This window comes from Amblyomma mixtum, chromosome 1 (assembly GCF_055824585.1).
Source record: "Amblyomma mixtum isolate Tamu chromosome 1, ASM5582458v1, whole genome shotgun sequence".
Taxonomy (NCBI): domain Eukaryota; kingdom Metazoa; phylum Arthropoda; class Arachnida; order Ixodida; family Ixodidae; genus Amblyomma; species Amblyomma mixtum.
The window spans coordinates 23443677-23458967 of record NC_143012.1 but is presented as its reverse complement, the minus strand read 5'-3'; the positions used below and the strand labels follow the sequence as shown (position 1 = coordinate 23458967).

At 47.4% G+C, this 15291-nt stretch overlaps 1 protein-coding gene across 3 annotated transcripts in view; it reads right to left on the bottom strand.

Annotated features, from left to right (window-relative positions):
• Nucleotides 1–15291, bottom strand: part of Klp68D (kinesin-like protein 68D) — a 33396-nt gene that overhangs the window by 5182 nt on the left and 12923 nt on the right. For 2 of the 3 annotated variants that reach the window (XR_016283092.1, XM_089545591.1), the window contains exons 14-21: nucleotides 14945–15140; nucleotides 10118–10315; nucleotides 6914–7033; nucleotides 6640–6758; nucleotides 4968–5084; nucleotides 4054–4105; nucleotides 3133–3272; nucleotides 1527–1595 (exon numbers count right to left, since the gene is read on the bottom strand). Coding sequence is in view for 2 of the 3 variants with exons in the window: in XM_089545591.1 (XP_089401717.1) it covers nucleotides 1527–1595; nucleotides 3133–3272; nucleotides 4054–4105; nucleotides 4968–5084; nucleotides 6640–6758; nucleotides 6914–7033; nucleotides 10118–10315; nucleotides 14945–15140 (1011 nt within the window). In the remaining variant the exon portion in view is untranslated. The remainder of the gene's footprint in view (nucleotides 1–1526; nucleotides 1596–3132; nucleotides 3273–4053; nucleotides 4106–4967; nucleotides 5085–6639; nucleotides 6759–6913; nucleotides 7034–10117; nucleotides 10316–14944; nucleotides 15141–15291) is intronic. The other variant, XM_089545601.1, reaches the window with a different exon arrangement.

Sequence of the window (15291 nt, the reverse complement as noted above, 5' to 3'; positions counted from 1 at the left end):
CTGGTACCATTCGTTGGGTCCCTATTTAATAACCTAACTAAGGGACAGCGTGACAAAGGACACTGCCTGCCTTTACTTCACTGTGTGGAGCAGTTTACCACATTTCAGCAAGGCTGTCAAGATTGCACTTAACAAGCTTGACAACAAGCATTGAGGACATAATGAAATGTACTTGATGCAGCTTGTCGCAACAGCACAAGCTCAGCTGAGTTTTGCACAAAACTTTGAGGACAGCATGTAACATCACACTATCACAAAAACTGGTGCAGGTTGCAGTACTGAAACTAAAGCAGTGTTGTGAATGGTCAGAAATGAAAAGTTGAAGTACTATACTCTGTGAAAGGTATGAAAGTAGTCCGCACAGAAAAATAATTGGAGGTGTGTTACTCCGCGCTTATTCTGTGGCCAAGTGGTCTAAGGCACGAGAAAGCGACAGTGTGTCATCAGCAGTAACAGTGTACTTAATCAAGCTCACAACAAATGTGTCATGTAGTAAGCCTGCAGGCAAAGCATTTACTATGTTTCACTCACCGCAAGGAAAACACTACTTTTCGGTCGTGGATGCAGGCAGCGCAAACAAGAGCGCTAGCTCTGACAATGTTGCACCTGATGTATGAAACGGATAGGTGCCTCAGTGAGATAATAATGAATAATTAAGGTTTTTCAAGGGTTTGCATGTTTGGAGAAGGCTCGAAGACCAAAGTGCTTCTAACTTAAAGGTGCACTGAAGAGGATTCTGAACTTGGCTTTTTGCCGCAGGAACTCGATCTACACGTTCCTAGCATTCTTAGAAACAGTGACTTATTGCCCTGTGTGGCCGATTTCCCCAATTAAATCGAATTAACGTCCGGCTCCCGCCTTTTTTTTTTAATTCTCCCTCGTATGGTGGGCGGAGTCGACCAACGCGTGGAGCGCCTTTCACCCAGTCCCGTGGAGGCTTTGCTTTCGCTTTATTTTGTTTTTTAGGTTTCCATCAATAAATAGTTTCATTCGCAGATAATATAGCCGCAAAATAAGCCCGAAGAAATAAAAATACGCGCGGACTATTTGCTACTACGGACTACTACGTATTACTCCGCCGATGGCAGAGCGGCAAGCCGCCACGGGACTGGGTGAAAGGCGCTCCACGCGTTGGTCGACTCCGCCCACCGTACGAAGGAGAATTAAAAAAAAAAAGGCGGGAGCCGGGCGTTAATTCGATTTAATTAGGGAAATCGGCCACACAGGGCAATAAATCGATGTTTCTAAGAAAGCTCGAAACGTGTAGATCAAGTTCCCGCGGCAAAAAGACAAGTTCAGATTCCTCTTCAGTGCACCTTTAACATCTCGTGCAGCAACCTATGGACATTCCAGATGCTTAGTATTCATCCGAAACAAAGCGGTTCTATCCTCTGTACTCAACTCAATTCTATTTTCAACTGGTAGAAACCCCAAGGTAAAACTCTTGGCTATATAATGTTGCAGGAGTGCCACAATGGGTGCATTTAGAACTGTGCCATGTGCAAGAAGGAAAAAAAGTGTTGCACCTAGAAGAACGATGGCTTTTCTCCCTCCGGCTATGCCTGGGTTCACCGTGCAGTTGAAAGATGCTTAGACTGTGGAGAAGAGAAGCACAGGGCGGTGTCCCTTTGTGAAAGGCCACACGCAAACAAGGCAGAAAGGCAGACTCCCACCTCCGCGTTGTCAGTCAGCACACTGTAGTGCATTTATAAATTAACTGCCTCAAAGTCACTGGTTTGCACAAAACATGTGCACTACCAGCAGAAACAACAGCAAACATGCCAACTCAATTAAGGGGGACCACTGGTCTTGAAAAAAACATTTTTATTAGTGAAGTCACAGTTATGAAATCTTCAGGGAATATGCATTTTTGTGTACTGATTCTAAATATGTCATTTAATTTCATGTAAAACAATTCCTTGAGCGCTTGTGCACCTTTTATGCTAGTATTTTGCGGAGTTTTGAAGAAAATTTGCTGCGGGAAACTCGCTGAAATGTGTGCCATTGGGTTCTCCTGATGCCAAGGAATACAATAAGGGTAAAATTGTCTTCCTGCCTATCATAGAACTTAAGTTATAGAGTTTTGAAGTTGTCGCCTCAGAAATGAGAAGGAAAGTGTGTATTCCTGTTTCTGAAGTGGCAGCTTCAGTATCCTATTACTCAAGTTCTATGAGAGCCAGGGTGATAATTTCACCCTTATTGTATTCGTGGGTGTCAACAGAACCCAATGGCCCACATTTCAGCGAGTTTCCTGCAGCAAACTTTCTTCAAAACTCTCCGCAAAATACTAGCACAAAAAGTGCATAAGTGCTCAAGGAATTGTTTTACATGAAATTAAATGACATATCTAGAATCAGCACACAAAAATACATGTGCCCTGAAAATTTCTTAACTATGACTAAATTAATAAAATTTTCTTTCCAAGACCAGTGTCCCCCCTTAACTGAACATCAGTACATTGCTGGCTGGATGTGTTTTCAGAAGCAAACCTTGTCACTGCTAACACCCACAGGGATGCAAACAAATTCCAAATTACGCAGAATACCTTTTAGGATTAGGTTTTCAAAATCATAACAGCAAAGAAGACAAACCTTCACAGTATCTCTAATGTAGCTGCGTGGAAGTACTGAAAAGATTGACATTGCTAAGAATTGTTATTCTTATTTTGTTGTTATTCTTGTTTTGCTTGTCTGTTTGTTTTTGCCCTGTTAATCTATTTCATTCTCATTATAAAAATGTTACTTATTTAAAATACTATTGTTATTACTGCTAATTGTACCTGTCTGTGATGCTGCTTGTTTTTTAATCAAGTTAGTATTAATCTACCGGGGGTCCCGTGACAGTCGCTTGACTTTGGGACCCTCACCTGTATACTGAATTTATGTAACCGATTTGTACACAATAAATTCTTATCTTATCTTAATTTCCGGTCCTTCCACTAATATGCGGAAAGCACTCTCCTCGTCGCATGACAGTAAGTGTGATCTCATTCGTGCATCTCCACATGGTAATCGATAAAAGACCAACCAATGAAAATGTGTCACCAGAAATGGAAACAGAAATGGAAACAGAAATGGGAGTGCAGAATGTATGCTTGGGCATTCAGGTTTCCCAAGTTCTGACTTTGCCCACCTAGCATCGATGTCCAGATCTTCCTCTTCCCTCAGAGCATCGTCCAAGACAGCCCTGAGGTGCGGCGACATGGCCGGCGCGTCATAGTCTCGTGTCGTTCGGACAGGCATGTCCAGCTCCACTTGGAGGATGTGCTCGCCCTGCGTACACATTGCACCAACAAAGGAAGCTGACTTCGTGCAAGTCTCGAAAAAAAAAAAGATGTAGACAACGTTTACAAAACAAAAAGGCAGACAGAATACATAGTGTATCCACACGATTATAACGCAAGTTTTTTAGTGTGAGAGCACTGGTACTGTCTGAACGTAGCACAATAAGAGACAAGAAACACATTGGCAAGAAGGCATGAAAGAATGAACCTGCATGAACAGGAAGCCAGGCCAGCATACATGAACTTGAAGAGGCACTACGCTAAAAGAGCAAGGCCAAGAACATAAAGATGAAATGGACAAATGACGAGGCAGTATAGCACTGACCACACATAAAAATGAGACACAGCTCACAGAAGAACAAGAAAGTGAATTTTTGAAAACGCCTTCAAAGTAAAGTTAAAAGAAGACATTGAAAGTGGCAACACTAAATGACGGCAGAAATACAGGAACTAAATAAGAACTAACGTATTTTATGCTTTTTTCAGGCTGTGAATCATATTGTGGTATGCATTTTTTTTTCAATTCAATTCAATTCAATTCATTTTATTTTCCAGAAAGATTCTGGCGGATTCATAGGCAAAAAGCTGTTCCTGACAGCTTGACAAAGGCCTATAAAACCACCAACGAGGCAGCAGGTGATGACCTACTGCCTACTGATCATCTGTCATTATAAACTAATGACAGATGTCATGCTCATGTTGCTCTCAAGCAGGTTCTCTCCAGCATCTATCTGGTATGGCATGCAATGTATCTGAAAGCATGACTTTACCTTGGACTTGAGGCTTGACTTGGCTGAAGGCGGTCTCAGTGGCTCCATAGCCCTGAAAAGCAGACACAAAGAATCAGGGAGAAAGCACGGCTGCATTGACAGAACTAACAAAACCCGTATGCAGAAGCACCGAAAATGCATTCACACAGATATGTTTACAGCTGATTGAATTTATTATGGCCACGCGCCACTGTTTACTGCGACGTTGGCATATGCGGGCCGCATGAATGACGATCATAATGTTGGCAATATGCGGGCAGTGCTATATTAGTCGCAGCTCGCACGCTCGCATAATCCATAGTGGCACGAGAGGGTGTTCAGAATATCCGAAATTCAAATTCTATCCGTTGTAAACAATGCACTCCGGCCAGCGGATTGTGCAAATTTGTACCACCCTGAAGGTCATATTAAACATGACTGTATCATTAAGATTCTACTTACAGCACTCAGTTTAAGCAGCAAGCTTTGCACAGTCCATTTGGTGAAGTACTGATCACGCAAAGCAATATTCTGAAGGTTCAAAAACAAATATAAACAAATATAGAAAGAACGGGAAACAGCAGGCTGAGCTATTGGAATAGTGACCGTAATAAATGACAATCTCCAACAGTGTCAGCTGGGCTTCCAAAAATAAGATTTGCTCAAAATATTTTACAATGCGCTTATAAAACCGATGAACGATAAGTGCTTTCTAGCTTACATACAGCTCCATTTCCTGTTTAAGTAGCTTCGTTGTAATTGTAACGCAGCAGTCCCAACCGATATAGGTCCTCAGGATCTTTTTATGTATGCTGCTCACAATTTCTTTGTAAGGCTTCAGTGCAAAGTAGCTCAAAAGGTGATGCTGAAAAACCAGCCATCAATTAAACAAAACAATCTAAATGTGAGCATAAAAAAAAAGGGTGCAAACATACCCCGGCACTTCAGAGAGCGGCAGCAAAGACCACTGATCCTCATCTTCATCGTAGACAACCCGCGACAGGATCTTGACTTTCTCCTCGGGTGGGATGAAGTTTTCAATTATGAGGTACCTGGATTCAAAGAGTACACGACAGGTATAGAATCCTAACAGACAGAAGAAAAGATTTAGACAAAACACTTGCATGAAGGAAGTTCACACACTGAAAGCAGCAGACAGTGTCACGAACATAGAGACTCAGAAACAATCCATAGTTCAAACTAAATAAATGTTTGCGTTACCCTGTTGTGCAACAAACAACATCCCCCTGCCAGCTTGAAACAAGGTTTCTTAAGCGATGTTATGGCAGCGTATTACGAATATAAAACTGACCTACTCTAAAACCTGCCACAGTGGCTTAGTGGCTAAGGCATATGGTTACAGAGGCGGCGTTTGCTGAGGCGGCGTTTTGCTGAGGCTGAAATGCAAAAGACACAAGCTGTGCGATGTCAGTAACCGTTAAGGACATCCACGTGGTTTAAATTAATCCAGAGCCCTCCAATATGGTGTCTCTCATACCCTGCGTGCAGCCTTAGGCAACATTAAACCCCACATACCACACTTCATCTCACCGTACCATAACAGACTCTACAGTGAATTTTTGTGTTAAAGGTCTGCACAGTCAGCTGAAATTTCATATGCACTCGATGATGATGATGATGTATTTTTATGACGGAAGGGCAGCTTTGGCCAAAAATTGTCATGGCACAAGACATTCTTGTCTACACAAGGTTGGGCCAAAACAAAGACCCGTTTGGCCAGCATTTCACCTCAGATTAGCCGAGCACCAGGCCGGAGAAAAGCTTGTACCCACTGTATTATTGGCGAATGCATGGCGGCACAGAGGATCAAACCCCGTACCTCCCGCATGCGAAGCAGATGCTCAAGCCACTAAGCTACCACTGTGGTCGCACATGCATGAATTCAACCAAGCTTGCATCAAGGAAAAGCGGACGTTTTGAGAAGGACATAAGCAACTCAGCCTCCCTTCCATAAAGTTTTCACCTTGTTGTATTCGTTTGGTTTCTGCTAGCCAGCAAGGCAGCTGCGCGCACACCCCATTTTGGCCTGACTTCCTATCGTTCATTCCCTTTCTCCCTTTCTGGAACCCTCTCAGTAAGCGAGGGTATATAATCGCGGTCCTCAACAATAAATGTTGTTGTTCACTGCCGACCAGCGTTCATGTTGCTGCGCAGTTTACACGAATGTTACTACACAGTCTTTCCCTCAAATAGGCAACTTGAATTGCACTGTTTGAGTCACTGCCAAATTCAAATCCAGTTAGTAGTCTGAATGTTTACTAACAGCACTCACAATTAAATGCATTAGACATGCAAGGTATTGATTGAAATCACAGAATTCAAATTTAACAAATAGGAACCATAAAGAGAAAAGGGGAAGTAACAACAGTATTCATGGCATAGGGGTTGTTATAAAGTTAAGTCCAACCTGTAAACCACATGGTCAACATAATAGGTGCTCCCACTGGAGCTATTTACCACAATTACTATATACTACAATGCCTAGTCAATGGTGCCTAAACATTTACGAAAAACAGCTGCAGATATCTCACATCTAAAACTTCTCTAAAACATTCTCATCTTGAGTTGCTACGACTCAGTGCTTACTTGAGCTTGAGTTCCTTGGTGAGCTCATTCTGAGTCTGCTCGAGGTCGCGTCGCTCTTTCGAGTGCTCCTCCTGGAGGTCCTGGATTTCCGTCTTCACCGACTGCAGCTTGGCAAAAAGCTGTTCCCCACGTAATAAGAAAAGAAAAAGAAATAATTAGGAGTTCGCCTTCTCACTTGGAGCAGTGCAGTTTGGAAACAACAAAACTGAAAAGCAATGTAAACCTTTCTTTACAGCTAATTAAACTTCAAAGCAGGTGTCTGAGAACTCCTTACTTTTCTGAGCTTCTTGGTCTTGATGTCCACTTCCTGCTGGAGAGATGTGTATGTCTCTTTTATCTCTGAGGTGCCCTCCTCTTGCTGTTCCAGTTGCTGCTGCATCTCTCGCTCCCGCCGCTGCAAGCAGAAGACAAAATCCGTTTAGCATACGATCCGTGGAAAAAGTCTATGCAATAGCCTATAACAGACGATCTGCATGAAGCAACAAGAAATATGGCACTATGTCAACCTGAGATTGCAATCAAACACCAGAACAGGACAACACGGGGTTAGATGCATAATGTCACAAAGAAACAGTCGAACACTGACATACAAAACCACCTTGCATTCTGACAGGCTTGCTGACAAGTACCTATATGCTCTTAATCTCAAGGGGAGAATAGGAACACACTCTGAACTCTGTCAGGCTACATCTCACTATGGGTGAATCCAAATTTGCGCTTTAAGGCCTTACACTATGCACTTGCTCAAAGGCATCAGGTGATCCTCCTGACCAGTCAGTGGAACCTGCCTTTTCAAAGCTTGTCACCGTCATTACCGTTCGTATCTGTATGGTTGCGTTCAGGTGGATGCAAACGAGTAACAGTCATCACCATCAGCTTCGTTATGTTAAGCTACGGGACAGAGACTTCTCCCTGCAGCCCCTGATCCCGATACTTCTGTTCCGAGCCAGCCTCACCGAACTGTGAGTTTCCTAACCACATCACCATATTTTATCTAATCCTCAGCTACATCAGCCTGCTTTTCCCGTGCTTTAGCGTCTTCACTCTAATAGGCTGCACAGCCAGACTTCAAGTCAATATAAGACAAAAAAATTGGAGAGGACACTCTACTTTGAGGGTATGACATAATAGCGTAATTGGTTAATTAATACCCATACAGTAAAAGCTCGTTAATTCGACACTGACGGGACCGCGAAAAATTGTCGAATTATCCGAATGTCGAATTATCGAATGAACAACAAAAACAATGTTTGCCGCAACAGGACGTATACCTTTAGTTGGCAAGGAAATCTGTAATCACCGTCCGCTTTTTCGAGCGAATTTGAGCGACTACAATAGCTCTAACAGCTGCCAGGTGCTCCGCGGCACACGCGCCGTCAGGGATTTGTTCACAGAAGTCCTCCCGCACGGACAAGGCTTCTGCGGCTTCTTTCACCGTGCACTTCGGCATTTGGTGCAACTGCTCACAATCGTAAATCGTCGTCGTTGTCAGCGCCTGTCACTTCAATTATTTCATCCTCGGTCAGCTGACAGGACACGAAGGCGAGGCGGCGCGCAGGCCCTGCGCGCTACCCACCGGAAAGCAGCGCGGGGAGGAGGTGAAGGGAGCGCCGCTCCCCGCTTATCTGTTTTTTCAACCAGCGTCCGCGGGGACGGCGTTGTTGCTGGGACACGCGTCTTATCTTTCCTCTGATCTTTTAACTCTCCTCTTATCTGCACGGGGACTGTGGACGGGTGTCTTATCTTTTCTCTATCTTTTTCTCTGATCTTTTAACTCTCCTCTATCTGCACATGGCAGCCGTGGTGGCTGAGCCAGTAGGCAATCCCTTGCGATTTCCTTTCACCCTTCCCTCAGTCGCAACAAAACAGCAACAAGTAGCGCAGTAAACACGCTGACAAAGCGCGCATTTACCAAAAAAGGCGCCGTAAATAACCGTGATAGCGACTGCTGCGACACAACAAAGCACAAAAAAAAAAGACGCCAGCCGCTTCGGCCGCCGCTAACTCGCTTCCTCGGATGGATGGTGGGATGGATGGATGATATGACCATAGGGATGGCCTATCAGCCGTACAGTAGCGCCGCTCATGACAGTGTTTTTTTCTTTTTGCTCTCGGCACACCGGGTTGGCGGGCTGCGGAGTGAAGTCGAATTAACCGACGCACGGCAGAATTTGTTCGAATTAACGAGAGTTTCGCCCCATAGACTCCTATGTATAATTGTAGGGACCTCGCGCGCGCGTCGAATTATCCGATTTGCCGAATTAACGGGGGTCGAATTAACGAGCTTTCACTGTATATGCAAAATTGGTCTTTCTCGACTTTACATTTATAGATCTCTGGGAGTCCTCATACCACTCCTTGTGCAGTGGTGGAGCGGTTAAGCAATGTGCCATGCCGTGCAATGGCAGGTGCTGCCACCTGTGGGGCTTGTGCAACCCGAGTTGCTCTTCCAGAGCGAACATTCATTAATTTAACGGCCACCTGCCACTGTGGTCAGTTTGCTCTCAATACGGTGGGCAAGCTGCGATGATGCCACAAAGTCACGTGACTTAGGTGGCCTACCTAGTTGCTTCTCCGGGGAATTTTTGCTCACAACGCCGACACCTCCACATTTTCTGCAGAACAGGAGCCTCAATACTATTGCATTAACCCCTTAACCGTTTTGGACGAGCTGCGCTCGTCCTTGCCAGGCCGTCCCCAAACCGTTTTGGATGACTGTAGCTCGTCCTCATTGAATAGGTTCTTCCCTTCAGCATTTCAGACGAGCAGCGCTCATGTGTGTCTTAAATGACATTTTGGTCGACAGATGGCAGCACGGACCTGTTAATTTTGTTTTCTTCTACCGCTTAAACTTTTTTTGTATGGTAACCTGGGTTTTAATAATGGCATCCAGCGAAAATGAAGTGTGTTTTGCTGGCCTGTCTTCTCAGAAAAGACGCTCTTCTTCGTCGTCATCTTCTTCAGACGATGGTGGTTCAGAGAGCGAGGACGACAGTGATGACGCGCGTCAGTGGATGAAGATCGACGTCAGTAACATCCCTACGCGACCCGTTCGGTTTCCTTTTCTGGCAGTTCCTGGTAAGACGTTCGCTATAAGCTCGCCTGATGACTTGCTTGAATGTATTTATCGCTCATTACCAGGAGGAAGTTGGTTTTCTGTATTGTGAGAAATAATAAACTTGAATATGCTAATATGACTTCGTGTTTGCTTCAAATATTTCTTATTGATCGAATGCATGCTTTTTATTGCAATAATAATAGAAATCAGGAATAAAAAAATAAGCAGTTTTGTTAAGAAATTTGTTTATATAACAAAACGGTGAACGGGTTAAGATGAGAAGCTGGAAGTGTGTTAGACTTCACTGGTAACATGGACGAGATCAATAAAGCAGATGACACCATCAATGCCCCCTTAACTGTTGTGCTCCGTGCTTTCTTTAACCCTTGCCAACGAAAACAAAAGAAGGCGCCACTGCACCTTCTGCTCGGCGATCTCCTGGCGCCGCTGCTCCAGGGCACGCTGCTGCTCGTTGGTGTGGTCGACGATGTTCTTGCCACCCGACAGCAGCTTACTCTCCATGGCCCGCACCTTCAGGGACAGCTTGTCGGCTGCCTCCTGCTCGCGCAGCAGCTGCTCCTGACGCTTCTGCACCTCACCCAGGAGGCGCTCCCGCTCCTGCACATTAAAGGCCACACCGGGTCATTTAAATGCTGGTAAGGCAACTAATCTCATTTCAAGAGTGAGAGAGAATTTCCAGTGTTTACTGAGTAGCTTTGCCAGGTCATGCACTTGGCAGGTTAGTCTGCGTGGTGACAATCGTACACAAATTTCACATCCAACATACACACAAACGCATGCATTTAGGGCTACTCGCATGACATGGATGCGCCTTACGAATTATCAAGGACAAAATAATCCAGGACACAAGAAAAGCGACCAAGACGCATGGGTTATACGTTTTTAATGATCGCCCTGTTTGAATAATACACGCTACATGTTGTGTCCCCTTATTGCTTTTGTGTGTGTGCGCCCCCTCCTAACGACCACTCGCATTCCCCTCCTAACGACAGTTCGCATCCTCCTCCTAACGACCACTCAATCCTCCTCCTAACGACCACTCAATCCTCCTCCTAACGACCACTTAATCCTCCTCCTAACGACACTTGCCCCTCGTCGCACGCTGTCACCAGATGCCCCCCCACGGTGCGCCCCCGCACCCTCCTCCTGTTCTGGGAAGCCACTCCCTCCCGTGGACGCTTCTCAGCTCCCTCCTTTCTTCGGGCGGCCAGTTCGGCTCCTGCCTCGGTCGACGCTGGTCGCACCCTCTTCAGCTTTAAATAAACGAAGTCTAAAAGTACCGTGTGCGTCTTTCGCTGCATTCAACACAGCGACCGGACACGACAGTGGCGACGAGAAAGTGGATTCGACCCGCGCTACGCAACGCTATTGACAAGCCATGGCTACGCGAGGGTTTCCCAATCAGATACCAGAATTCAACGGCTCATCGTGGTCATCGTGGGTTGGACGCCTTCAGTTCTACTTTGAAGCTAACAACATCACAGACCCAGCCTTGAAGAGGGCCAACCTGCTGACGCTGTGCGGGGAGCAGACCTACGATACTGTCTGCGCCCTTATTCAGCCAAGCACACCAGCGGCAGTGTCTTACGACGACATCGTAAAAGCGCTGCAAAAGCACTACGACCCAAGGCCATCCGAGGTCTACAGCCGGGCTCGCTTCCAACGACGAGATCAACTGGGAGGAGAAACTGTGAGCGCCTACGTAGCCGCGCTCAAGAAGCTCGCTGCCGACTGCAATTTTGGAACGCTGTCGACAACAGCTACCGGGCAGGAGGGAGACGCAGCTTCTTCTGCTAACACCACCATGCTTCCCTTGGACGTGATGTTACGCGACAGATTTGTGTGCGGACTGAGTGACGAGTCACTGCAGCAGCGCCTGTTCGCTGAGAAGGACCTCACATTCAGCAAAGCTTACGACATCGCCGTTCGAGCGGAGAGCGCCGGTCACCAGCAGAGAGGGATTCGCCGGAACACCGAGCCGGTACACCAGACAAGCAACCAGGTGCGCAAGCCTTCTGTTGTTGTAAAATCGGTCAAAAAGGCACAACGCTGCTGGCGGTGTGACGACCAACACAACCCCCAGGGATGTCGATTCCAGTCAGCCACGTGTAATTTTTGCCACAAGCGAGGGCATATCGAAAGAGCATGCATTACGAAACGGAGACTTGCCAAGATAAAGTCACCTTCCCAGCCTAATCACAGCGTCAACGCCTCAGAGAATACGCCGCTATCTGATCTCCATGGAACAACATCAGCAACACCATCTGTGTTGTACGACCTGAACACCATGAATCTCGGCACGCGACCGAAGATTTTTACAGAAGTAAGCGTACATCACCAGCTGATTAAGTTCGAGGTGGACTCCGGCGCAGCCTGTACTCTGATCAGTGAGGACACGTTCCGAACTTCATGGCCATCTGACGCACCCGCCCTGCAACAAGACGACACGCACCTGCGAACGTGGTCAGGACAGAATCTGCCACTATTGGGCTCTGCCAACGTGCAGGTTAACTACAACGGCCAGACCCATACGCTACCTCTGCTTGTTGTGAAGGGCACAGGATCAAGCCTTCTAGGGAGAAATTGGTTTTCTCCACTAGGCGTGATGATATGCGGCAAACATCAAAACGCCGATGCGCTAAGCCGTCTGCCACTAGACGCAACTGTTGACGAACCATTTCCACCAGGAGACGTTCTGATGTTCGAAGCACTGCCAGAACCTCCGCTTACAGCAGGCACAGTTGCAGCATCTACGCAGAAGTGCGCAGATCTCCGGCTAGTTTACACAGCTGTTCAACAAGGCAACGTGCATAAACTCAAAGGGGACAACTTCGACGCTTACCGCAGGCGAGCTACAGAGTTGAGCACCCATCGCGGCTGCATCATATTTGGGTCCCGAGTTGTGATGCCGAGAGAACTACGCGCACAAGCTATGTCTCTCATCCACGCCGGACATCGGGGCATCGTTGCAATGAAAAAGTGTGCCAGAAGCTACATGTGGTGGCCTGGCATTGACAACGACATCGAAACAGTGGTGCGAGAATGCAAGCCTTGCCAGAGCAGCCGGAGCGCCCCGCCGAAAGCTCCTGTCCCAGAATGGGAAAAGCCAGACACACCATGGCACACACTGCACATTGATTTTGCAGGACCAATTGAGGGCTGCACTTTCCTTGTGGTCGTAGATGCCTACACAAAGTGGCTTGAGATAAGGCAAATGGGACAGACGACTTCGGCAGCAGTCATTGACAACCTCCGATCACTATTTGCAACGTTCGGCCTGCCGCGCAAGGTAGTGTCGGACAACGGAACACCGTTTGTGTCTGCGGAGATCCTCAAGTTTTATCGCGACAACGGGATCTCATCAGTTACATCGGCCCCCTACCACCCAGCGACAAACGGACAAGCCGAGCGCTACGTAGCCGAGCTAAAACGCGCCCTTGAAAGAGATCAGACAGGCTCGCTGCAGCGCCGCCTTGCGCGCTTTCTCTTCAAGCAGCACACGACGGTTCAGAGCACAACAGGCGAGACCCCCTCGAAAATGATGTTCGAGCGTGAAATGCGAACCCAGCTCACAGCCATCCTCCCCGAGCCAAAGGCAGAGACGTTCCGGGAAGAAAAAGCAATTCCGCGCTGCGGCACGCTTAATGAGGGGCAGCGCGTCCTCGCCCGACAGTTTCTGAAAAAGCCACGCTGGGAGGAAGCTACAATTGTCAGACGCATAGGCCTGCGCTCTTGGCTCGTCAACATACATGGCACAGTAGCACGCCGACATCTCAACCAGCTGCGTAGATTTACGACGCCGTCTGAGAGCTGTCCGCCAGCGGAGAGAACACGTGCACGATCTTCCCACATAGCCTGGCACCCCTTCCCGGAAGAAGAGACTTCGCCCAGGACAGACCTAGGAGACACAGCGAACAACAGCCAGCCTACAAGTGTTTCTCCCCCGAGCGCACAAAGCCAGCGCGCCTCCACGCGTGAGCGCCGACCCCCTGCACGATACCAGGCAACTTTCTAAGGGGGAAGGAAGTGTTGTGTCCCCTTATTGCTTTTGTGTGTGTGCGCCCCCTCCTAACGACCACTCGCATTCCCCTCCTAACGACAGTTCGCATCCTCCTCCTAACGACCACTCAATCCTCCTCCTAACGACCACTCAATCCTCCTCCTAACGACACTTGCCCCTCGTCGCACGCTGTCACCAGATGCCCCCCCACGGTGCGCCCCCGCACCCTCCTCCTGTTCTGGGAAGCCACTCCCTCCCGTGGACGCTTCTCAGCTCCCTCCTTTCTTCGGGCGGCCAGTTCGGCTCCTGCCTCGGTCGACGCTGGTCGCACCCTCTTCAGCTTTAAATAAACGAAGTCTAAAAGTACCGTGTGCGTCTTTCGCTGCATTCAACACAGCGACCGGACACGACACTACAGCACATGAGTCCAACTGTCACGTTCACAAATGTGATCTTGGACAACTACAAAAGCAGAGCTGTTTGCTTCATTCGCTGCTCACATGTCTTGGGAGATATTTGTCCCAATAGTACCCCCCCCCCCCCCCCCTACAAAACACAAAACAAAAAAGCGGAAAATGCCCAGATGCTCAGAGGCTCTGCCTACATGCCCCTTATATGCGGAACTGGTCAGTATCTACCTTGCATTCATAGATCATGGAGAGTCCTCATACCACTCCTGGCACAGTGGTGCAGTGGTTAAGTGATGTGACACTGGCCTTGGAGGTGGCTGTTTCAAACTCATCCACCAGTGAGGCTAGTGAAACCCAGGTTGCTCTTCCCGAGCGACATCTCGCGGCCACTCATTAAATTAACTGCCATTTGCCACAGTGGGCAGTTAGCTCACAATCCGATTGGCACGTTCCCACCCGCCATGGTGAATAAGTTGTGATGACATCACAAGGTCACGCAACCTAGGTGGCAGGTGACCCACCTGCTTTTCTCAATACGTTGACGAAGCTGGGGTTGCAGCTGAATGGGACCCTTAATGCTAATGCATTTATATAGTGCAAGAAGTGATTATGCTTGTGCCCCTATGATCAGGACTTCATTTGTTCCTATTGGAACCAGCGATGGCGTACTGTTGCCTGGTCAATTATGCTCGGAGCTCCAAGATCAGTTTGCTTTGACTTTTGTGGAGTTTTGATCATATCAGTAAGGCGTCACTGTGGTGAATTATAGTTTGAGAGTTAGAAATGAGAAACGAAAATAGGTGGAAAGCAACTTGCCTCTGCTATGAGGCTGTGGTCGTTCATGATGGCCACCCTCTCCTCGTCTAGTATCAGTTGCTGTGAGGATGGAGAGCAGGCACGGTCGTCGTCCGTGTCTCCGTCGCCCACTTCGTCCGAGCCTGGCGACACCTCCTTGGATGAAGGTCGCTTTTTTTTCCTCTTGGTGTCCCGGGCTGCCAGCTGAGCCTTCAACCTGTTGCACAACATGTTTAAAAGTGTGGTACTGCAAGGTGAATCTCATGCAAGAGGGCTTACACATCACGGTTTCTCTACTGCACTAAAAGCCTTATTCTTTTGAAAAAGTCAGCTGAGGAATTACAAAAGCAAAGGCAAATCAGTTCGCG